The following is a 24942-nucleotide window of genomic DNA, read 5'->3' as shown; positions in this document are numbered from 1 at the left end:
TTTAGGTTTCTGTAGGATATATTAAGTCTCAATCAGTTGCTAATAACCTGATTCTACATTGCTTTTGATTAAATGATTATGGAAATAAAACCAGAAATTACATTTTACTAGGAAGAGACAATCTTCTGTTATAGTCACCTAGATTCTGTGACACTGGCATAAACAATCTCTTGGCATGATTCAGTTTTACACAATCTCTTAGCTTTATGTAGTTTCTGTGCTGTATGACTATGGTAATCTAAAGAACTCTTCTTACATCTAGCCTAGCTGAATGTGCTCTTCCTAATAATCCTTCTCTCTTCTGAATCCTGATTTAAATGGTGTCCTGCTACTATTGAAATATCTGAGAATAATAAATTATTTTGACATATGAATTGAGATTAATAGATCAGTGATAAAATGAAAGGCAAATTTGCTGTGTACATAGTAAATTGGAGTTGGCAGATCTAACCTAAGTTGGATTCAGGGAAAAACTTACTACATACATTTAGCATAACAAGAACAGATAATATGAGAATAAAGCAGGAGGGAATCAGATAAAATACTGTTCACAGAAATGACTACCAAGCACAGGACAATGGAGTATGTTTAAAGTTTTTTTCCCAATAAGTTTTACACAAAAGATGGTGTTTGAGTGCATGGCTTCATGGAGTTATTTGTTCATTAATGTTTTAATTGAACGAGTAAATGTGTTCACTACTGTAGTTACAGAGGTTGATTGCTTTGTTAAGTGATGAGATGTTTTACTGGATGATTCTTCTGCCGCTCTGAGCAAAAATGTATAATTGATCACCACCTCCTCCACTTTAGAGAGGAGTTCTCTGCATTGCCTTTCCGATCGCACAATATAAACCAAGTGCACAAAAGCTTCAGTGAGGCCACATAATACTTGAAAGCTAGTTGAGATAGCTGAAAGCATGCGTGATGGGCTTTTGTCTACTGCCGCCACTCTCCTACATGCAGTTCGCAGCTCTTTAAACTTAAGTGTGAGTGTCTGTTTGTATTCATCCAGATGTGAAATGTAAAGTTTTGCATCATGGTTTCCGCGATTTGTCGTGCATTGCCTTAAAATAGATAACAGTTCGTTAGTATCCTTCTGTGCAGCGACAAAGCCATCTGGTAACGTATAGACACTATTCCGCAGGGCATTAATTCTTGTTATGTTGATATCTAGTCCTGTATCATGCAGTACTGATTCCTGTTGTACATTGTCCTCACATCCGTTGGAAACATTTCTTTCTGATGTTTGATAAGTTTTAGCTAATGTTTCACTGAGTGTCACTGAACTGTCAGACCTCAGATCAGGAAGAAGCTGCATTGGTACTGAATATGAAAGTTCATCTTTATCACTGCTGTCATCAGCAACATCACAATTTCTATAATAAAAACAATATCTAAAAGAACAGCATCGGTTATTGCCACCCATGTCCCCCTTTAAAAGTGGCATTGACTTCGATGGTTTGAATTCTCCCTGAACAGAGAAAATTGCTGGGGACCTTTGCTGTTTGTCTGCATTGGGAAACTGAACGTAAGACGGATCATCAAACTGGGGTGGTTCCCGGCACTGGCTTTTGAGAGCTTTTCTCATGAATTCTTTTTCTTTTTCTATTTTCCTGGTTTCTTCAGTCTTAGACGTGGCTATACATGCACTGTTCTCTGAAGCCTGCGATGTTATTTCACTTATTTCCGCCTCAGAGACTATATTGGTGGCACTATGATGTCGCTCCAGTTTCTTATCATGAGGCACTTTCAGACAATCACCGCGTGCCATCATGCAGAGCACACCAGGCTGCTGTTCAGCTCTATAGTCACTGTACTCTAGACTTGAGGTCCGCCTTCGAATGGCTTTTTGTTTGGTATTGGTATTTGGTGCAGGAGGGGCAACACTGGTTTTAGGCTGCTTGTGAACACAAGGGCCTTTGCCTCGATCTGCTCTTTGTGAATCCAGAGTATTAGGGATTGATGGAAAACACACTGAATCACAAGTCAGTCCTCGACGTTTACAATCACAGCTACGACGACGTTCCCTGGATAGACCTGGAATATTTCCAACTGGACTACTTTTGATCTGATAAGAGCAATGATTGGATCCTTTGTGATGAACATAATCTTCTGCAAATACGTCAACTTTGGTTTTGGGCTTGAGTAATTCCTCAAGAAATTCAAGTTCATATTGTTTCACCTTCTGAAGTTGCTCCTGCCTCTCATCACTTTCTCTCTTAAATCTTGCTGGAAAAGTAGCAGAGAAGAGATTCTTAAAGTTCAGTAAGGAGCCTTTTTGTAAATTAACTTTATCAGGAATAAGAGAAGTGTGCTGTTTGGCATCAAAGGCATTTTCCATCACAGGAGATGATGAGACATGTGGCGGCAATGCAGCATCACACATGCTGGAAGGCTTGCAACACATTGTGATGCCAGCACTTTTCTCTGAACTGATATTAGCTTTACAAGAACATAGGTGTCCCTGGTATTTCATCTTTTCAGCATTATCTTGCTGTGCTGTGCTGTTATCTGGCCCTAAAGTGGTAGATGGATATCTGTAAGGACTGTGATAACAGCCTGGACTTGGGGAACTAGTCCTCATTGGTTGGCATTCTTTCTCTGTTTTGGTATAATCATTCTTTTGACCATCTGGAACATCTGCCAAATCTATAAGATCGTCATTGAATAATGCTGGATTTTCCTTACCTGTTGGCTGATACTTCCTGTTGCTCACTTTGACATAAGCCACTTCATTGTTCTTTGGTGTGCAAGTATGGAAGACAGTTGTTCGGTGGGCCTGAGAGTCTACTTGCCTTGCGTCGGTCTTCAGCAAATGACATTCACACGGTCTGGGGTTTCCCTGCATGCTTCCTTCATATCTTAAATACTCATTTTTTGAAGCATCACACTTAGCACAACTGTCTGTGTACTTAGAAACTGGAGGAGAAGTGTTGTTTATTGAGCCATAGCTTGATGAATTTTCTTGATGGATTTCAGGGCTTGTAATTCTGGAGCTGTTTCCAGAGTTCCTTCTACTTAATAACTGCTTAACACATGCTTTATCTTCATCTATATTCTGAATTATCTCATTGGGACATGTCAGGATTTTGGAAAGATTTTCTTTAGGTTGAATTGTTTGTTGTTTGGACATTTGGTCTTCTATTGTTTTTGGACACCGTGGACAATTCTGCTGAAGAAGAGGCTTTAAAATAATATTTTCTGGCCTACTTGTGGCTTCATTAGAATGACCAAATACCTGAGGTCGCATGTGAACTGTGCAAAATCCAGTCATGTGACTAGGTTTGAGTCTAATGGAACTTGATGGGGGATTCTGCTTAGATGAAGTAATTGCAGATGAAGTGTTTGCTTCTTGGTAATATCTCTTTGGACATGGAACTCCTCTGAAAGCAGCTTGTGCACAGCATCTAACAGCACTCAAGGGAAGATCCTTTTTCATAATTAGGCCAGGTTTATTTCCCTGATAAGCGAGTAAATGGTGCTGTTTTATTGCTGAGACCATTTCAGAGATATCCGTCATTTCTGAGGAATTTGTTTCATGGCCAGAATCCAGTGATGACTCTGGTGTCATGGCTGCCAATACAAGCAAACCTGTAGATCAAAACAGAAAGAATTCTTCTTATTATTTGAAGCAGTAAGTATAAAATCAATTAGGATAATAAATATTTATAGTCACTGTTCAAATTAAACATCAACTGTATAGAAATACACTTTAAAAAGCTACCAATAGACAGACTGAGGGTAGTGGGTAGTGGCTCCATAAATCACTACTACAGAGCGTGACGACCCTGCCTTACACGAGTCCCGGGCTCAGCTGGCTCCGGCTGACAGTACCCGGTATGGGCCCCTATCCAGGGTTACGGATCCCACTGCCTTATGGGTATCTTCGGGAGAAGAGAAGGCTAAGGAGTAAACCCTACACAAATCCGGAGTGGAGCCCCTAAGGCGGTTGGATGACGTATCACGTCACCTCCCGGCAGCTCCTGCAGCCAAGCTGATGCCAAATGTACCGCTTCACATTCCTTTGGACCACATCCGCGAGGCCGAGAGGGGGGATCTTGATGTCTGGGCAGCCCAGGATCTCCATATTCATCGCCCAGGTCTGCATCCATTGTCTACTTAGACAGACGGAGCCATTAATAATAATATTAATAGACAGACTAGAATTAGAGAGGTTAGAGTGAATAGGTTCATGCCTATGTGTTCTGTAAGAATAGAATTAAAAGTCAGCAGGGTTTACTTAACACAGGAGGTCAGTGACCTCTGTAATAAATTACTAGCTTGTGCAATATCAATATGTTCTTTGTCAATGATCAAAAGGGACGTGGTTGAATTCAGATCTTAACAAGAAAAATAAGAGGCGTGTATGCTGATGTACCTCATATCCTGTGGCACAGAAATTGGCCATTTAGTCAATCAAGTATAGACTGACTCCCATGGGAACAATCCCATTAATCCCATTCTCTCTCCCCTTATTTTCCTATACTTCTAGAAGTTATTCTTTCTTACACATATCAATCATCTTGCCCTTGATTCTTTTTGCCATTTTCCTATATTAGAATTTTACAGTGGCCATTTAACCCACCAAAGTGTCTTTGACATGTAGGAGGAAATGAGAGCACCTGAAGGAAACCCATGCAGTCAAAGAGATGGGAAAATTTAGCTCATGGTTGAACCGGGGTTCTTGTAGCTGTGGTGCAGCACAGCAGCACTAGCCACAGATCTGCTCTACTGTCCAAGATTACTGTGAGCTCCTGGAACACAAACATGAGGAATTCTGCAGATGCTGGAAATTCAAGCAACACACATCAAAGTTGCTGATGAATGCAGCAGGCCAGGCAGCATCTCTAGGAAGAGGTACAGTTGACGTTTTGGGCCGAGACCCTTCATTATGACTAACTGAAGGAAGAGCTAGTAAGAGATTTGAAAGTGGGAGGGGGAGGGGGAGATCTGAAATTATAGGAAAAGACAGGAGGGGGAGGGATGGAGCCAAGAGCTGGACAGTTGATTGGCAAAAGGGATATGAGAGGATCATGGGACAGGAGGCTCAGGGAGAAAGAAAAGGAGGAGGGGGGAAAAACTCAGAGGATGGGCAAGGGGTATAGTGACAGGGACAGAGGGAGACAAAGGAGAGAGAGAGAAAGAATGTGTATATATAAATAAATAACGGATGGGGTACGAGGGGGAGGTGGGGCATTAGCGGAAGTTTGAGAAGTCAATGTTCATGCCATCAGGTTGGAGGTTACCCAGACGGAATATAAGGTGTTGTTCCTCCAACCTGAGTGTGGCTTCATCTTTACAGTAGAGGAGGCTGTGGATAGACATATCAGAATGGGAATGGGATGTGGAATTAAAATGTGTGGCCACTGGGAGATCCTGCTTTCTCTGGCGGACAGAGCTCTTGGAACATTTTTTTTTGTAAATGTCTGAAAAATATTTACCAAAATTCTCCATTCATCTGAATTTTTTTTATATCTGTTTTTTTCCTAGCTCTCAGATAGTTACTAGCCAGCAGCCATGATACTTATTTTAACAAGTCTCTTTCTGATCAAGATCAAGATTGCTCCTTTCCTGTTGCTACTATCACAGTGTTCCATTGTTGTCTATGTTGACCCATCAATTACTGGTTCATTCATGCCACTTAGGCATCTCATCTCTGGGACAAAAGATTGAGTTCTTATCCCATACCAGAAGCCTGAACACAACTTCTAGGAAGGGCGTGATAACGATGTGGTATTAAGGGAGTGATAACAATGTGGTTTTAAGGGAATATAGTAGCGAATGCTATTTCATTATGAAACATTCGTGGAAGCCAGAAACTTTTACTCAGGGCTGAAATGGCTAACAAGAGGGGGCATAATTTTAAGGTGCTTGGAAGTAGGTACAGAGGGGATGTCAGGGGTAAATGTTTCACACACAGAATGGTGGGTGTGTGGAATGCACTACTGTACTGGCGACAGTGGTAGAGCCGGATACAATATGGTCTTTTGAGAGACTCTTAGATGGGTACATTGGCTTAGAAAAATAGAGGGCTATGTGGTAGGGTAATTCTAGGCAGTTTGTCGGGTAGGCTACATGGTTGGCACAACATTGTGGGCTGAAGAACTTGTAATGTGCTGTAGATTTCTATGTTCTGTGTTCCATGTATTAAAACAAGGCCCCAACTGCCTTTTCAGAAGATGTAAAAGGACTTTTACAAACAGAAATTATTTCTGACATACTGTCAATATTTGTGTCCAATAACCATCACTAAAAATTCAGATTACACACCTTTCATTGCTCTTTGTGGAACCTGGCTATGTGCAGATTGGCTGCAACACTTTCTAAATTAATAATGGCTACATTGTAAAAGTATTTAGTTGCTTGTAAAAAGTTTTAGGACTTCCTGAGCTTATGAAAAGCACAATTTATCCGAAAGTCTTTACTTTCTTTACCTGATTTAGAAGCAATTTTATGCTGCTTTTGGTTTGTTCATGTTTACTTAGTTGAATTTGCCTCAACATCATTCAACCTCTCATTTCTGTTTTTGTTATTCTCTGCTTTATGTGTAATACTTCTATAGGTGTAAAATTTAAAACACAATGCGATGGATAACTTCTTACTGTAACAGGTACAGGGTACTAATTGCATTAGCTGATGATCAATCTATGTACTGATTGAGAGAATCCCATTTTGGTTGCAGAGCTGGGGAACAGGGATGGGTGATATTGTGATCTTGCTGTTAACTGTTTCTCCTCTGACTTGTTAAGCTGTCATAGACTGAGGACAGGAAGCAAGTTGGGAGGGTATACCTTTATAATTGAGATCGGCTAAATCTTTCGAGTGCTATCTTCTGAGCACAATCTACCTATAAGGATGCAAAATTCTTCCTACATATTCACAAAATTTGTTAAAATTGCCTTTATTTTGGGGACCACCATACCTTTATAGTATATTGAAGAATGTTTTAATTCTACTTGTTAACTCTGTAACACAGGTCTCACATATATTACCGAAATATCTTCAGAGGCATAGTTGGCTGCATCATATCTCATCAACAAACCGACTCCCAATGTTCCATGACAGTGGTAGGTCTTTGGATATGTGGCTTCCACAGGCTTCATGCCTGTGCCTTTGATATCTGCATAAAATCATTCACTATTTCTTTGATTCCTACTCTGAAACTGCATTGTTTGTTCTGGTTTATGTGGGCTATGTGGGAGAATGGCGCACAATGTGCTGATGTAGCTTGTAGCTGAGGATGTCTACCTTAACTCTTTTTGAAGTTACACTATAAAAAGTATCTGTAAAAGGGTCTATTTCCTCAGCATTTTTTCAGGTTCTGGTTGCTGACAATATATGTCATGTTTTATGGTGAATAACTTACTGATTCATTGAAAGAATTGTACAGAACACACCATTTCAGTTGTACAAAACAGAATTGTGCTTCCTTCTTTCGGCTTTCATGCCACCAGTGTTCTGGATAGATTTCCATTGGGTAACCCGAAGTACACTCTTCATGGAAGGAGTGAGCAGACTGCTTTGCTGGGTTTCTCCATATGGGCACTCTGGGCTTTTTCTAACTTACATTGATGCTTTTTAGAGGTACATTCCAGGGTATGGTACTGCTATTGCCTCATTCATCTTGGACTCTTAGATTTTGAAGTTAGTTGCATTAATAATACATTTTAACTCAGAAATGGCAGAATTGAATTATCATTTTTCACATGGTAAAAATGATTAGAAATAATAATTTCACCATGCGTTTTCTATTTTGTGGATTCATTTCTTTTATGTAAAATAATGTGATTTGTTTGCTTATGATCATGCTTTCATGCTGATATGTTTCTTTAAATCTGTGTTGCAGTTTCTTGATGGTATTAACTTTTAACCAAGACAGCAGCAAATATTCAGGCCAAGCTAGACTGCTGTGAAACATGTGTGGGCTGGATCATGGTACTGGGTATCAGAGAATAACGGGACCAAACATTACAAAAATGTAGAAGCAAGTTGTATTGCTTTATTGTCAATCTCCTTTCTCACTGTTTCATTTCACTTCAGCTGAGACACCATCCTTAAACTCCACATCCAAGGTCCTACTGATGCTCAACTCTAACGTTCATCGCCAGAACAATGGCCTGCCATGGTTATCTGGCCCTCTGGTTATTAATGACCTTGCTCTCTGTAATGCCATTGGTTCATACTACTGTTTGATTAGTAATTCTTCATCAGTATATCATATTGCTCAATACGTGCTCCATTGCTCACTGAAAGTGTCTATTACACAGAATGAGTCATGGCCTATTATTTATGTGCCAACAGATAGTTTGCTAACATTAAGTAATTCATATTACTGAATCATTTACAGTACTTATTCAACAATATTATAGCTAAATCCAGCTAAATGTTGAATAAAATTGTGCCTTACCATGAAGTTGCTAAAAACTTAACTTTCAATTATCATATAATTTTCATCTGAGCAAAACTGTATTGATTTTCTATCGTACTAGAAATTGTTTTGAGGGAGTGGGTAGATAGGAAAAAAATATCCCAGCGCTAAGAAAACCTCAAGAGATGCTGGAAATCCTCAGGTACGCAATCACACTGTGATTGATGGAATAAAAGGCAAAGTTGCAACTGAGAATATTTTAAACCAATAATATTTTACTGTATTAACCAATACAGTACAAAGTTTTTACTTGAAGAGTGATTTTACACTGTATTGATGAATTTACTGAGAAATGATACCATCTATATGCCATCAAAACTGGTTATTAGATAGTGCTTGCAGCCCTATATCCTAAGATAAAGCAATTCTAAAATGACTCAGACTGGTTATGCTTGAATAGAGCTTTCATTACAAAAATGCTCTCAATGACAAACATCTCTGGACTGCCAAATCAGGCAATTGATGATAAATAATGATAAAAATGTTAAAAACATCCATTATTTTCTTATTGTAAAAAGAGAGAATGTTTGCAAAAGGAAATAATAGTCCTTTTCTTTCCCTTGTAGAAGTCACCTGTATAACTAAATCCTGAAGCACATTAAAAGTTTGACACAGTGATTCTTCCTGATGTTTGGCAACATAACACAGCATTACTTTAATACTTATCTAATATCAAAAAGAGCTGGATATCCTCAGCAGGCCAGACATCTGCAGGAAGAGAAACAGTGTTAACATCCTAGGTTGATGACCTTTTGTCAGCACATTAATACTGTTTCTCTCTCCACAGATGCTGCCTATCTTGCTAAGTACTTTCAGCATTTTCTGACTTTATTTTTCAGGCCTCTATTATCTGCAATTTTCCCATTATTGTTACTTTCTTAATGTCAATATTGTTAGAAAAATTGGATTAAAATACGAACGTTTGTAGTAAATTGGGATATGACTTGAAAGTTTTCAATTGATTCAAAACAAAATGTTAGTACCTGATCCTTCTTGTGGTTGAGTACGTGGACAGTCTTCAGCTGCAGCTAAAGCTTCCAGGGCCTGTAGTGTGGAAACCAGAGCATCATCAAGTTCCTGGGCGTGATGTCTGACAGTCCTTGTTTCAACACCGTCGATTAGAGACACTGGGATATCATTGAAGTGTACATCACAAGGCTGTCGACTGGAAGCTAGGTTTTGAGTGGTCCTTCGCTTGGAGTCATCTTCATCAGAACTATTATCCCTGAAACCAGGTGGAGGGGCAGCCAGTGTTGGAAGTAGAGAACGGCATTCTTCTCCTTCTTGCTCCTCGTCGCTTCCCGGTAGAGGGAGAGTTGTTAGGTCAACCACATCATCATGGTAATTGCAAGAGTTTAAGCACTTCTCTGTACTGCTTCCTTTGGGAATAATATTACCCCTCATTTTGACCTTACAAGCATCACAAAGCAAGTCATCATTTTCCTTGATTATTATGGGAAGGAGCTTTGTACTATTCACTCTTGTTAGCTTCATTGGGAGTTTTGGGCAGATACAGTTATGATGGTCTGTTGTATAAGCAATTGCCATTTTCATGTGTCCGTCCAGTGTGTTTGCTCTCCCCCTGCTCAGAAATCCTTGCTGCCCAGAAAGACTTCTGATGTCAGAGTTGCTCTGTCTTGTTTTTGATGTATTTGGTGTAGGGTCAGACTTTGTCCTTGGTCTTGACTCCTCAAAGAAGATGAAGTTTTCATTAATATTGAGTTGATTTTCAAATTCCTTTCTTCTTCCTTGCATTTGTAAAAAGTGAAATCTTACCAGATTGGACTCTGGGGGGTTTGCCATCAGATTATGTGCAGCCTGCGACTCAATGTGCTGTGGAAGATTGTGAGGGCAACTTGTACCTCTTCCCTCGGGTTTTAGAATGGGACCTGATGATGAAATAGTCCATTCTGGTTGCAGAATGTTCGGTATATTTCTGTAGTCTGTTAATGAAAAGGAAGGATATCATCATCTTCAGTAAAAAATTCAGTTATCCTAGAAAAATATGATTTACTTTTTCTTCAATTTGAAGAAGAGAATGGAAGTTAACCTTACCAACTGGCAGAAAATGGGTTGTTGAGTAGATAACATCCACAGGATGACCTTCCTTGCCAATTTCACTGTAGTCCAAATGTAACTTTGGGAAGAGTTTGATATAATCATTTGAGAAAATACTGGGACCTGGAAATGTTGGGTTCTGACAATCTAAAATCAGCTCTGCATTAGTTGAAGCCTTCATGCTTTCTGAATAAGCCACATGTGTATTAAGGGACAGGCTAGCTTGGAAATGCTTACATTGGACTTCCCCAATTCCAAAATGTATCCTGAATTAGATTAATACAATCAACATGATGAGGTGAACTGACTTCCATTGGAGTTGAAATTGGCTCAATGAAGCAACAAAGGGAATCCTCAAAAATAATTTTAAAAATTGTATCAGTCCCTTTACATGAGGAGTCAAGAAGAAGTGAAATTGTGTTTTGGGGGAAGCTTCGGTAGATATCCTCCAAAACTAAAGCTTTAAGTTGTATGTGGCAGCTGAATGGCAGCATGGCTGACTGCTGGTCCCACACTAGTGAATTACTCTTTTAATGTAAAGTCAGCCCTGAAAACTAAAACCCTGACTTAACTCTCAGGAATGGATGTTGTGTGTCCCTGGTGCTTTGAGTAAACTCATCAAACCTTAATGAAGATGAAGGGCATATCTTCCTCTGCGGTGTAGTACTTTGAGGCACCACCATTAAAGAGGAGTACTAAGTACAACATACTTCATTAAAAAAGATAGCTAAATAGACATATCTATACATTTGTTTCCTATTAGTTATACATTGCTTTTCATCTGTACCACGGATTGCATCTGTATTAAACCTTAACTTATACGTTCAGACTAAAATGAGCAGAATTGTCAGTTTATAACACGAGGAAATCTGCAGATGCTGGAAATTCAAGCAACACACACAAAAAATGCTGGTGAACGCAACAGGCCAGGCAGCATCTATAGGAAGAAGTACAGTCGACGTTTTAGGCCAAGGCCCTTCGTCAGGATGTCCTGACGAAGGGTCTTTGCCTGAAACATCAACTGTACCTCTTCCTATAGATGCTGCCTGGCCTGCTGCATTCACCAGTATTTTTTGTGTGTGTTGCGTGGTTATAAAACATACTGTATGCTTACCTATGTAGGAGGATCATAGTGTGTGTTATAGTCTCAATTCAGCATGCAAAATAATTTGTAATTCTATACTGACAGAATTAATGCAGAAGTAAGCACAATATTTTTGATACCAATGCCTGAATTATATACTGTATATGATTCAGTTTAAGTCAATCTTTAAAGGAGAATATTAATTCTGTTAGGGCAATTACGGTTTGTAGATAAAAAGGGAACTACATGAAAAGTACATGAAGAAATTCATATTTTAATTAATACTCATGTCATTCTAGATACATGAAGTTAATTAGTACTGTTTTCAAATAATTATTATTTTCATGTTTTTCAGTCTATGCCAGGAGTTCCCAACCTTTTTAAAATCATGGAGCCTTACCATTAACCCAGAGGTCTGTGGACCCCAGACTGGGAACCCCTGGTCTATGCAGACAATATCTTGACTGATGTATTATGTGTTTACCGAATGCTCTAACAAATTTCCTTCTTTCTGCACAACATAGGGAATTTCATATAAGCTTTGCCTCTCCCAATTTAAATATATCAATGTGTATATTTTATATTTTTAAGAATGTAATACAATCATTCTATAATAGTGTAGTATGTTCTGACAATGAAAAGAATCACGACAGACAAAGAAGATGAACAATTTCAGTTTTCACAAGCCTTGTAGCCTGTGACGTATTTCTGAAGTGAAATTAGGTTTGCAGCCAATTTGCACATAGCAAACTTTCACAAACAATAATATGATGATGAACAGGTGAATCAGTCTTTATTTATCTGTTTAGCGATACAGCACGGAGTAGGCCTTTCTCGGACTGCTCCAGCAATGCCCGACAAACCTGATTAACCCTAAACTAATCAAGGGACAATTTACTGTTCAGTGACCAATTAACTTACCCAGTATGTCTTTGGACTGTGGGAGGAAACTGGAGAACCTGGGGAGAATCCAAGCATTCCCATGGGAAGGATGTACAGAGACTCCTTATAGAATAGCATGGAATTGAACTCCAAGCTCTGGAACGCGCCAAGTTGTAACAGCATTGCGCTGATAGCCTACCACCAAACACATCTTTATTTCCCCAACACTCTCCGCTTTCCACAGGAATCACTCCCTCTATGATTCCCTTGTCCGTTCATCCATTCCCACCAATCTGCCTCCTGGCACTTATCCCTGAAAGCATCCAAAATGCTATACCTGCCCATTCACGTCCTCCCTCACCTCCATTCAAGGCCCCAAACAGTCCTTCCAGGTGAGGTAACACTTCACCTGTGAAGCTGTTCGGATTATCTACTGTGTCCGGTGTTTCTGATGCAGCCTCCTCTACATTGGTGAGACCAGTTGTAAATTGGAGGACCACTTTGTTGAACACCTCTGCTCCATCTGCCAAAAGCGGAACTTTCTGGTAGCCAAATATTTTTATTTCAATTTGCATTCCCATTCCAACATGTTGGTCCATGGCCTCCTCTTGTGCCATGATGAGGCCACCCTCAGGGCGCAGGAGCAACACCTTATATTCCATCTGAGTAGCCTCCACCTGAATATCGATTTTTCTTTCGGTTTAAAAAAAATACCCTCCCCCCTCCTCTCTTCTTCTATTCCCCACTCTGGTTTCTTATCTCTTCTCACCTGCCTATCATCTCCCCATGGGTCCCCTCCTCTTTCCCTTTCTCCTATAATCCACTCTCCTGTCCTATCAGATTCCTTTCTCTCCAACTCTTTACCTTTCCTATCCACTTGGCTTCACCTATCAACTTCTAGCTATCCTCCTTCCATCCCCCACTTTTTTATTCTGTCATCTTTACCCTTCCTTTCCATTTTTGAAGAAGATCTTAGCCCAAGATGTCAAGTGTTTACAAACGGGAGAAAATCTGCAGATACTGAAATCCAAGCAACACACACAAGATGCTGGAGGAATTCAGCAAGCCAGGCAGCGTCTATGGAAAAGAGTAAACAGTTGATGTTTTGGGCTGAGACCCTTTGCCAGGACTGGGGAAAAAGATGAGCTCAGCGTAAGAAGGTGGGGGGACGGGAGGAAGAAATAGAAGGTAGTAGGTGATAGGTAAAACCGAGAGGGGGGAGGGGTGAAGTAAAGAGCTGGGAAGTCAATTTGTGAAAGAGATAAGGTGCTGGAGAAGGGGGGATTTGATGAGAGAGGATAGAAGACAATGGAAGAACGGGAAGGGAAAGGAAAGGTGGTGATGGGCAGGTAAGGAGATAAGGTGAGAGAAGGAAATGGGAATGGAGAATGGTGATGGGAGGCATTACTGGAAGTTTGAGAAAATGTTCATGCCATCAGGTTGGAAGCTACTCAGATGGAATATAATATGTTGTTCCTCCAACCTGAGTGTGGCTTCATCACGACAGTAGAGGAGGGCATGGACTGACATAACGCAATAGAAATGGGAAGTAGAATTAAAATGGGTGGTCACTGGGACATCCTGTTTTTTCTGGTGGATGGTGCAAAGGTGCTCAGTGAAGTGGTCTCCCAAACTACATCAAGTCTCACCAATATGCAGGAGGCCACGCCAGGAGCACTGGATACAGTAGATGACTCCAACAAACTCACAAGTGAAATGTCGCCTCACCTGGAAGGACTGTTTGGGGCCTTGAATGGTAGTGAGGGAGGAGGTGTAGCACTTGTTTCGCTTGCAAGTGTAAGTGCCAGAAGGGAGATCAGTGAGGAGGGACAAATGGACAATGGAGGCGTGTAGGGAGCGATTTCTGTGGAAAGCAGAAAGTGGGGGTGAGGGAAAGATGTGCTTGGTCGTGGGATCCTATTGGAGATGGCAGACATTCCAGAGAATTATGTGCTGGACACGGGGGCTGGTGGGGTAGTAGATGAGGACAAGAGGAACCCTATCCCTGGTGGGGTGGCGGGAGGATGGGGTGAGGGCAGACGTACACGAAATGGAAGAGATGTGAGTGAGGGCAGCATTGATGGTGGAGGTAGGAAAGTCCCTTTCTTTGAAAAAGGAGGACATCTCCTTCATTCTAGAATGAAAAAACCTCATCCTGAGAGCAGATGCAATAGAGATGGAGGAGTTGAGAGAAGGGAATGGTAGTTTTACAAGTAACAGTGTGGGAAGAGGTATAGTCCAGGTAGCTGCGGGATCAGTAGATAAGCTGTCTCCAGAGACAGAGAGATTGAGAAAGGGGATGGAGGTGTTGGAAATGGACCAGGTAAATTTGAGGGCAGGGTGGAAGTTGGAGGCAAAGTTGATGAAATTGACGAGCTCCCCATGGGTGCAAGAAGCAGCACCAATACAGTCGTTGATGTAGCGTAGGAAATTTTAGGGAGTGATACCCGTGTAGGCTTGGAACATGTAGCTGACAAAAAGGCAGGCATAGCTGGGATCCATATGAGTGCTCATGGCTACACCTTTTGTTTGAAGGATGTGAGAGGAACCGAAGGAGAAATTATTGAGAGTCAGGACTAGTTCCACCAGATGGAGGAGAGTGGTGGTGGAGGGGAACTGTCTGGGTCTGGTGTCCAGAAAGAAACGGAGAGCTTTGAGGCCTTTCTGATGGGGAGTGGAGGGCTGTATAGGGACTGGACATACATAGTGAAAATAAGATGTCGAATGTTGGTGCATTTCCATGGATGCTGCCTGACCTGCTGAATTCCTCCAGCACTTTGTGTGTGTTGCTTCACTGATCTTGCTTGAAAGCTAAATATTGGCCAGAACACGAAGGATATTTCCCCTACACTTCTTTGAAACAGTCACGTGTTATGTTTTACTTCCAACTTCATCAGCAAACAACACTGTCAGGAATGTCTGCAATGGAATGCTCACATTTATTGTAATGCTAAATCATTTGGAGTGGGATTTGGGTAAGAATGGTACCAAATGACATTCCTTAAGATTACATTATAAAGTGTTGGCGCTCACACTTTGCAATTGATGACTCTTGATCAAATCAAAGCTTGGAATTTCAGACAGACTCAGTGCTAAATCTCGCTGAAAGTGTCAATATTACAAACTTCCTTGTTTCATTACCCTTGAGTTTGAATGGCCATACTATATTAAGGACTGAAAACATTGGGTCATTTTGTGCAGAAAGATAAGCTAATCTTAAAAAAATCTTTAAAATTTCATTTTTTATCTATTATACTTGCCCAATCACTTCTGATTTTGGAAGATCATTTCCTCTGTAGCAGAAAAGATTTTGATTTCTTTCTAGCAACACACATCAAAGTTGCTGGTAAACGCAGCAGGCCAGGCAGCATCTATTGGAAGAGTTTTAGTCGACGTTTCAGGCCGAGACCCTTCGTCAGGACTGCAGCATCTGCAGAATTCCTGTTGTTACGTTTAATTTCTTTCTATTTCTTTTGTTGTATGTTTTTATAAAAGTATTTGACAAAGTTATTGATGTATCTAGCATACAATGTTGACATGTGATTGGCAAAAAGATAACAATGTTGATAAAATATTATAATATATTGATACAATAAACACAAAACAAATTGATTTTATAGAATGCATGTAAATTGCCATTTAAACATTTTGATCCATTTCACAAGCTTGGTCATCTATATTACTCCACCCGCATGTTTATTTTGTACTTTGCCTCAATTGACAGAACAAAGCTGTCTATTTGAATCAATCAATGCATATTAAAAATTGTCCATCTTTTTTTCCATCCATGAAAACAAGTTACTTGGAAGGTGCCTTTGTAAACCACAGAAAATCTGCAGACATTCTAGATGTAACAATTATCTAATGTTCTTGATAAATGTAACAAATTTTTGAATATTTGTGGTTTCAAAATGTGTATGATTTAAACTCAAATACATGATTGGTCTAGGTTTATTGAAGGAAAGGGATTTGAGCTGAGTTGGGCTTAAAACATTTCTGAATGGGCAGGACTAGCTGTAGCAACGTTTCCTTCCACCTGTAATCTCCTGTAAGTCAGATATTGGTTCTTTACTGAATAACCTGATTGACTTCCTTCCACAGATTCACTTCTTTAGGGTTTGTTTGAGTGCTGGGTGGCTTCTAGTATTAATTTCAAATCAGAACATTAAATATTTGCCTCAGAGCTGCTTGCTGACTGAAACAGCTGCAGCCAAGGCTTAGCTACAACACAGATGCTATTTGTGAGGAAATTTCCCAGTTGTTTGCCCACACAAAGGTCCATAGCCAAGTTTATTATCCTTTCTGACATCCATAAAATATTCCAGAGATAAAGAGCTTTTAGCCAGAACTTCTCTAAGACAGCCTAAAGGCTTTCCGAGGAAGAGAGAGGGAAATAGCATAATCCACCTGACTGCCATTAGCTTTATTTATATGTGGTGGGCATTAAAATCTTCTACAAAAATATATTCATATGAATAAGCTAAAAGGCCAAAAATCAAAATCTATATCACAAATGAAAATTCAAGTTTTTGAAATAAACTATTTAAATGACCGTTAAATGATTATTCATTTGAAGAAGTAATGTTCAGGTATCTCACACGATGTTGGAGAACTCAGCAGATCTTCCAGCATTTTGTGTCTGTTACTCTGGATTTCCAGATTCTGCAGAATCTCTTGTCTTCAGGTATCTCAGCTGCTTTATGGTGAAACTCCAAATTTAAATGGAATTTCAGATTTTCATTGAGATTTGGAAATCTGACAGCACACTAATTGTGATGTGGACTAAAAGAGGGGGAAATGCATAATTTCCAGAAAAGCATGCAGAATTTGTTACTGTAGCTGCCGATGAAACTAGATCCCAAAGAGCAACTCAAAGAGGGAAAGAATCAGCAAACCTGGATCTTTGTCTCAAAATCTCCAGGATCTAGATTCTCCTTTATTGAATGGGTAGAGATATCCTCTCAGTTCATAAGACCATTAGTCCATAAAACATAGGAGCAGAATTAGGCCCTTTGCTCATTGAGTCTGCTCTGCCATTCATGGCTGATTCATTATCTCCTGCCTTGTCCCTATAACCTTTGGTGCTCTTAATAATCAATAATTATATTTTGAATATACCCAATGACTTGGCCTCCACAGTCTCTGTGGCAACGAATTTCACAGATCCACTACCCTCTGGCTAAAGAAAATACTCTTAATCTCTGTTCTAAAGGGACATCCTTCTATTCTGAGGCTGCACCCTCTGATTCTAGCTCCCCCACTATATGTAACATCTTCACAACGGCTCACAATATTCCAAGTGCAGCCTGACCAGTGCCTTATAAAACCTTGGCATTACATCCTCGCTTTTATATTCTAGACTTCTTGAAATGAATGCTAATATATCATATGCCTTCCTTACCACCAACTCAACCTGTAAGTTAACGTTTAGGGAATCCTATATGAGGACTAGCACCTCAGATTTTTGAATTTGTTCCCCGTTTAGAAAATAGTCTATACCTTTATTCCTTCTACCAAAGAGCAGGACCATACAGTTCTACACTGCACTGTACTGCACTGTATTTCACCTGCCACTTCTTTGACCATTCTCCTAATCTGTCTCAGTCTTTCTGCTGGTTCCCTGCTTCCTCAGCATGACTTGGCCCTACACCTATTTTTTAATCATCTATAAACTAGGCTACAAAGCCATCAATTCTGTCATCCAAACCATTGATATATAATGTGAAACAAAGCAGACCTGACACTGACTCTTGGTAAGACCAACAGTCAGTGGCAGCCCATCAGAAAAGGTCCCCCTCATTGCCACTGTTTGCCTCCTGCCAGTCGGCCAATCTTCTACCCATGCTAGTACCTTCCCTGAGCTCTTATCAAGCTTAGCCATCTCATGTGTGGCACCTTGTCAAAGACTTCTGAAAATCCAAGGAAACACCATCCACTGACTCTTCTTTGTCTACCCTGCTTGTAATGTCCTCAACAGATTTGTGGGATGGATTTTCCCTTAAGGAAGCCATGCTGACTTTGGCCTCTTTTATCAAGAGCTTCCAAGTACACAGAAACTTCATCCTTAATAATGGACTCCAACATCTTACCAATCAGTGAAGGCAGGCTCATGGGCCTACAATTTCCTGTCTTTTATCTAGGATAGGATTTACTAGGGAGCTCTGTTATCAGAGCCCTAAAGGAAGTCTAATCCTTTCAGTTTGACGTTGTTAGCTAAACATTTTAAAATTACAGAAGGTGTAGCCTCGTAGAATTTACAGTAGCATACTTAATCTTATGTGTTTTGGGTGACAGCAAGTGGATGAGCCTGCATCTAACATTAACTCTGGATGAGATGACAAACTCTATCCATTGCTTCGAGTTGAGTTAAACTGTCAGGAGTGATAACTTTCTGGCTGGATTGTACTTTGCTCTGTGGTGTTGGATTAGCCCAGCCTTTTTGAAGATGGCACTAATAAGTGGACTGAAGCAGGCACCTGAACCTCATTTTTAAAAGACCTGTAATATTTTCCACAGCATTTCGAAGGTTAAGACTGCAAATTGGTATCAGGAATAGAGGATATCCCTTGTAACCCAGGATCCATCTTTCCAGAGAGCATTGGCTATAGGATATGTCTGGCACTTGTGTCTCTCAAGATGGTGTCAAAAGGTCGTGTTTCTTCCCGATGGGAATCACTACATATTCTTGTCTAGGCCTTCTACTGCTGAAATCCACAGACATAGCCAATGTTGCTTCAGTAAGCAACATTGTTTTAAGACATTTAAAAATTCTATCAATACTCAAATCCAATGATGTTGGTGGATCCCATACTGCAGACTTGGATCGTGTGTGCAGATCCCCCTTTAAGAAAATGGAAACAGGGAAGTCCCGCATACCTACAGCCATGTTAGTAACACAAAGGATTTAGATCCCCCACTCCTGACTGTCCTACTGGTGAATGTATATTCTCTGGAAAGTAAAACTGAAGACCTATGAGCAAGGTTGCAGTATTGGAGGGATACCAGGGACTGCCGTGTACTTTACAGAAACATGGTTCACACGCACCATTTTGCAGCCCGATGTCTCTGCAAAGACAGCACAGCTCAGACTTTTAAAGGTAGAGGAGGTAGAGAATGCTTTATGATTATCCCATCATGGGTGCACAGATGTGGCAATTCTGTCTCAGTCCTACTCACCCAACCTGGAACATCCAGTGATCAAGCGTCATCCATTTTATCTGCTGAGGGAGTTTTACACCATTATTCTGGTGGCAGTGTACAAGCCACCTCAGGCCCACGCCAGGCAGGCTCTGGAGGAGCTGAGCTTCATAATCATCAGTCAGCAAACAGCTCACCCTAATGTCTTCCCTATCATTTTAGGGATTTTAACCAGGACAGCTTGAAGAAATCTCTGAACAACTACCACCAACATATCACCTGTGGAACCAGAGAAGCCAACGCACTTGACCTCTGTTATCGAGAAAGCTTACTGTGCCATCCCATACCCGCACTTTGAAAGCATGACACCTGGCTGTGCAGAAAGTATGGTCAAGGGAGGTGGAGGTATGTTTAAGGACTGCTCTGAGTTGGTGGACTGGACAATATGCAGGGACTCATCTTTGAACCTGAGTGAAAGTATCACAGTTGTCACTGCCTTCCTCAAGACTTGTATGGATGAGTGTGTGCTTTTGAGAATGTACTGGACATATCCAAACCAAAAGCTGTGAATGAACCGAGGGATTTGTAGTCTGCTGAGGGTTAGATCTGTGGCATTCAAGACTGATGATCCAGAACTATACAGGAAGTCCAGGTATGACCTACAGAAGGATATTTTAAGGACAGAAGAAACAATTCCAATTGAAGTCAGAAGCAGAATTGGATGCATGTCAGCTCTGGCAGGGTTTGCAGGCCATTACTTCCTACATAGGGAAACCTAACATCATGAATGGTTGTGATGCTTTACTCCTTAATGACCTCAATGCCTTTTATGCGTGCTTTGAACGCGAGTATAAAGCCACACCAGTGCGATTCCCTGCAGCATCTGGTGACCCTGTAATCTCTGACTCAGAGGATGCTGCCGGAATATCTTTCAAGAGGATGAACCCTTACAAGGCATCAGGTCCTGATGGTGACCTGGTATAGCATTAAAAACCTGTGCCATTCACCTGGCAGATGTGTTCAAGGACATATTCACTCACTCACTGCTGCATTTGGAGGTTCCCACCTGCTTCAAAAGGGCAACAATCAAGAAGAGCAGGGAGAGCTGCTTCAAAGATAGTCACTCGGTTGCACTCACATCTAATCTTTGAGAGGTTGGGCATGGCCAGAATCAACTCCTTCCTAAGCAAGGGCCTTGACCCACTGCAGTTTGCCTATCACAACCATGGAAGTACAACAGATGCAATCTCACTGGCTCTCCACTCAGCCTTGGGTCATCCAGACAGTAGTAATACCTACATCAGGCTACTATTAACTGATTACAGCTCTGTGTTCAGAACAATCATGCCCTCAGTTCTAAACAACAGTCTCCATAAACCAGAGCCTCTGTACTTCACTCTGCAACTGGATTCTTGACTTCCTCATCTGGAGACAACAGTCAGTGTGGATCAGAAATAACATTTCGTCCTCGCCGACGATCAACACTGGCACACCTCAAGGATGCGTGCTTAGCCAATTGCTCTGCTGTCTCAATACCTATGATTGTGTGGCTAGGCACAGCTCAAACCCGATCTATAAATTTTCTGATGACACAACTATTGTAGGTGGAATTTGTGGTGGTGATAAGGAGACATACAGGAGGGAGATAGATGAACTGGTTGAGTTGTGTCGCAATAACAACCTTGCACTTAGTGTCAATAAGACCAAGGAATTGATTGTGGACTTCAGGAAGGGTAAGTTGTGAGAACAGACACCAGTCCTCATTAAGGGATCAGCACTGGAAAGAATGAGCAGTTTGAAGTTCCTGGGTGTCAACGTCGCTGAGGATCTATCCTAGGCCCAACATATTGATGCATTTACAAAGAAGGAGTTTGAGGAGATTTGGTATGTCACCAAAGACTCTCGCAAATTTCTACAGATGTACCTTGGAGAGCATTCTGACTGCTTGCATCACTGTCTGGTATGGAGAGGCCACTGCACAGGATCAGAAAAAGCTGAAGAAAGTTATAAGCTCAGCCAGCTCCAGCATGGGCACTAGCCTCCCCAGCATTGAGGACACCTCCGAAAGGCAATGCTTCAGCAAGGTGCTTTCCATCATTAAGGACACCCATCACCCAGGAGATGCCCTCCTCTCATTGCTAACATCAAGGAGGACATACAGGAGCCTGAGGGTACACACTCATCATTTCAAGAATAGCTTCTTTCCCTCTGCCATCGGATTTCTGAATGGACATTGAACCTATGAACATTACCTCACTATTCTTTTTCGCTCTCTTTTTACTCTACTCGCATCGTTTAATTTTTTAATATATATTTCCTTTTGCAATTTATAGTTAAAAAAATTATGTATTGCAATGTACTGCTGTTACAAAACAACAAATTTCATGACATTAGCCAATAATATTAAACCTGATTCTGATTCTATAGAGTACAGAATCCAAAGAAGGGACAGTATGATCCTCATCTGCATGCAGACGGAGGAAATGAAAGTGACCAATAGTTGGCGATTCAATTCACTGCTTGATGTGAATTACAAAATGTTCTCCAAGGTCATCACTGTTTGAGTTGAATCTGTCCTATAACTGGCGATTCAACCGGATCAGACGGGACATCAACCGTCTTGACTTCACCGCATCTTGTTCCCATTCCAACCTTACTCCTTCCGAACACTCTGCTCTCCATTCCCTCCGCACTAATCCTCACCTTACTATTAAAGCCGCCGATAAGGTGGGTGCAGTTGTAGTCTGGCGTACTGACCTCTACCTTGCCGAGGCTCAGTAACAACTCGCGGATACCTCCTCTTATTTACCCCTTGATCGTGACCCCACTAAGGAGCACCAGGCCATTGTCTCCCACACCATCACCAACTTTATCTGCTCAGGGGATCTCCCATCCACTGCTACCAACATTATAGTTCCCACACCTCGCACTTCCTGTTTCTACCTCCTACCCAAGATCCACAAACCTGCCTGTTCTGGCAGACCTATTGTCTCAGCTTGCTCCTGCCCCACTGAACTCGTTTCTGCATACCTCGACACGGTTTTATCCCCCCTTGTTCAATCCCTTCCTACCTATGTTCATGACACTTCTCACGCTCTTAAACTTTTAGCGATGATTTTAAGTTCCCTGGCCCCCACCGCTTTATTTTCACCATGGATGTCCAGTCCCAATATACTTCCATCCCCCATCAGGAAGGTCTCAAAGCTCTCCACTTTTTTTTGAATTCCAGACCTAATCAGTTCTCCTCTACCACCACTCTGCTGCGTCTAGCGGAATTAGTCCTTACTCTTAATAATTTCTCCTTTGGCTCCTCCCACTTCCTCCAAACTAAAGGTGTAGCTATGGGCACCCGTATGGGTCCTAGCTATGCCTGCCTTTTTGTTGGCTTTGTGGACAATCTATATTCCGTACCTATTCTGGTATCTGTCCCCCACTTTTCCTTTGCTACATCGACGACTGCATTGGCGCTGCTTCCTGCACGCATGCTGAGCTTGTTGACTTTATTAACTTTGCCTCCAACTTTCACCCTGCTCTCAAGTTTACCTGGTCAATTTCCGACACCTCCCTCCCCTTTCTAGATCTTTCTGTCTCTATCTCTGGAGACAGCTTATCCACTGATGTCTACTATAAGCCTACTGACTCTCACAGCTATCTGGACTATTCCTCTTCTCACCCTGTCTCTTGCAAAAATGCTATCCCCTTCTCGCAATTCCTCCGTCTCTGCCGCATCTGCTCTCAGGATGAGGCTTTTCATTCCAGGACGAGGGAGATGTCCTCCTTTTTTAAAGAAAGGGGCTTCCCTTCCTCCACTATCAACTCTGCTCTCAAACGCATCTCCCCCATTTCATGCACATCTGCTCTCACTCCGTTCTCCCGCCACCCCACTAGGAATAGGGTTCCACTGGTCCTCACCTACCACCCCACCAGCCTCCGGGTCCAACATATTATTCTCCGTAACTTCCGCCACCTCCAACGGGATCCCACCACTAAGCACATCTTTCCCTCCCCCCCACTCTGCTTTCAGCAGGGATTGCTCCCTACGCGACACCCTTGTCCATTCGTCCCCCCCATCCCTCCCCACCGATCTCCCACCTGGCACTTATCCTTGTAAGCGGAACAAGTGCTACACATGCCCTTACACTTCCTCCCTTACCACCATTCAGGGCCCCAGACAGTCCTTCCAGGTGAGGTGACTCTTCACCTGTGAGTCGGCTGGGGTGATATACTGCGTCCGGTGCTCCCGATGTGGCCTTTTATATATTGGCGAGACCCGACGCAGACTGGGAGACCGCTTTGCTGAACACCTACGCTCTGTCCGCCAGAGAAAGCAGGATCTCCCAGTGGCCACACATTTTAATTCCACATCCCATTCCCATTCTGACATGTCTATCCACGGTCTCCTCTACTGTAAAGATGAAGCCACACTCAGGTTGGAGGAACAACACCTTATATTCCATCTGGGTAACCTCCAACCTGATGGCATGAACATTGACTTCTCTAACTTCCGCTAATGCCCCACCTCCCCCTCGTACCCCATCCGTTATTTATTTTTATACAAACATTCTTTCTCTCATTCTCCTTTTTCTCCCTCTGTCCCTCTGACTATACCCCTTGCCCATCCTCTGAGTCCCGCCCCCCCTTGTCTTTCTTCCTGGGCCTCCTGTCCCCTGATCCTCTCATATCCCCTTTGCCAATCACCTGTCCAGCTCTTGGCTCCATCCCTCCCCCTCCTGTCTTCTCCTATCATTTTGGATCTCCCCTCCCCCTCCCACTTTCAAATCTCTTACTAACTCTTCTTTCAGTTAGTCCTGACGAAGGGTCTCGGCCTGAAACGTCGACTGCACCTCTTCCTAGAGATGCTGCCTGGCCTGCTGCATTCACCAGCAACTTTGATGTGTGTTGCTTGAATTTCCAGCATCTGCAGCATTCCTGTTGTTTGGAAGATCACTGACTGCCTTTCTGTTTATAGGGATATAATTGCCAATGTGAAGAACAGAAGAGTGCACACTTTCTTGGTCAGCTTGGACCATAAGTGAACACTGCATGTGTATGTTATGGATGTACTGTCCAAAATGGGTTGAGGGGAAGGAATCAGCAATTGAATGAACTGCTCTACCCAGGTAGCATTAGCAGCATAGGCCACATCTTACTTCTCATTCTTTGATGTTCCTACAGAGCTGAGAATAACTTGCTTTCACTCTGGTTCATATACACTTAGTGTATTAACACCTGTTCATTAATGCACATATCTAATTAGCCAAACATGTGGCAGCAACTCACTGCATAAAATTCTGCAGCCATGGTCAAGTTATTCAGTTGTTATTCAGACTAAACATCAGAATGAAGAAGATAT

The 24942-nt window shown here is 41.7% G+C and overlaps 1 protein-coding gene across 1 annotated transcript in view; it reads right to left on the bottom strand.

The window, feature by feature from the left end:
- Positions 1-652: 652 nt before the first annotated feature.
- frmpd3 (FERM and PDZ domain containing 3) overlaps positions 653-24942 on the bottom strand; it is a 133513-nt gene continuing 109223 nt past the window's right edge. Inside the window, exons 13-15 of the mRNA XM_072269759.1 lie at positions 10484-10672; positions 9412-10371; positions 653-3591 (exon numbers count right to left, since the gene is read on the bottom strand). Of these exons, the coding sequence (XP_072125860.1) occupies positions 653-3591; positions 9412-10371; positions 10484-10672 (4088 nt within the window). The remainder of the gene's footprint in view (positions 3592-9411; positions 10372-10483; positions 10673-24942) is intronic.

Source organism: Mobula birostris, chromosome 10 (genome assembly GCF_030028105.1).
Source record: "Mobula birostris isolate sMobBir1 chromosome 10, sMobBir1.hap1, whole genome shotgun sequence".
NCBI classification, from domain to species: Eukaryota; Metazoa; Chordata; class Chondrichthyes; order Myliobatiformes; family Myliobatidae; genus Mobula; species Mobula birostris.
Note: the sequence above shows the minus strand (reverse complement) of the source record. Positions and strands in the feature narration are given on the sequence as shown.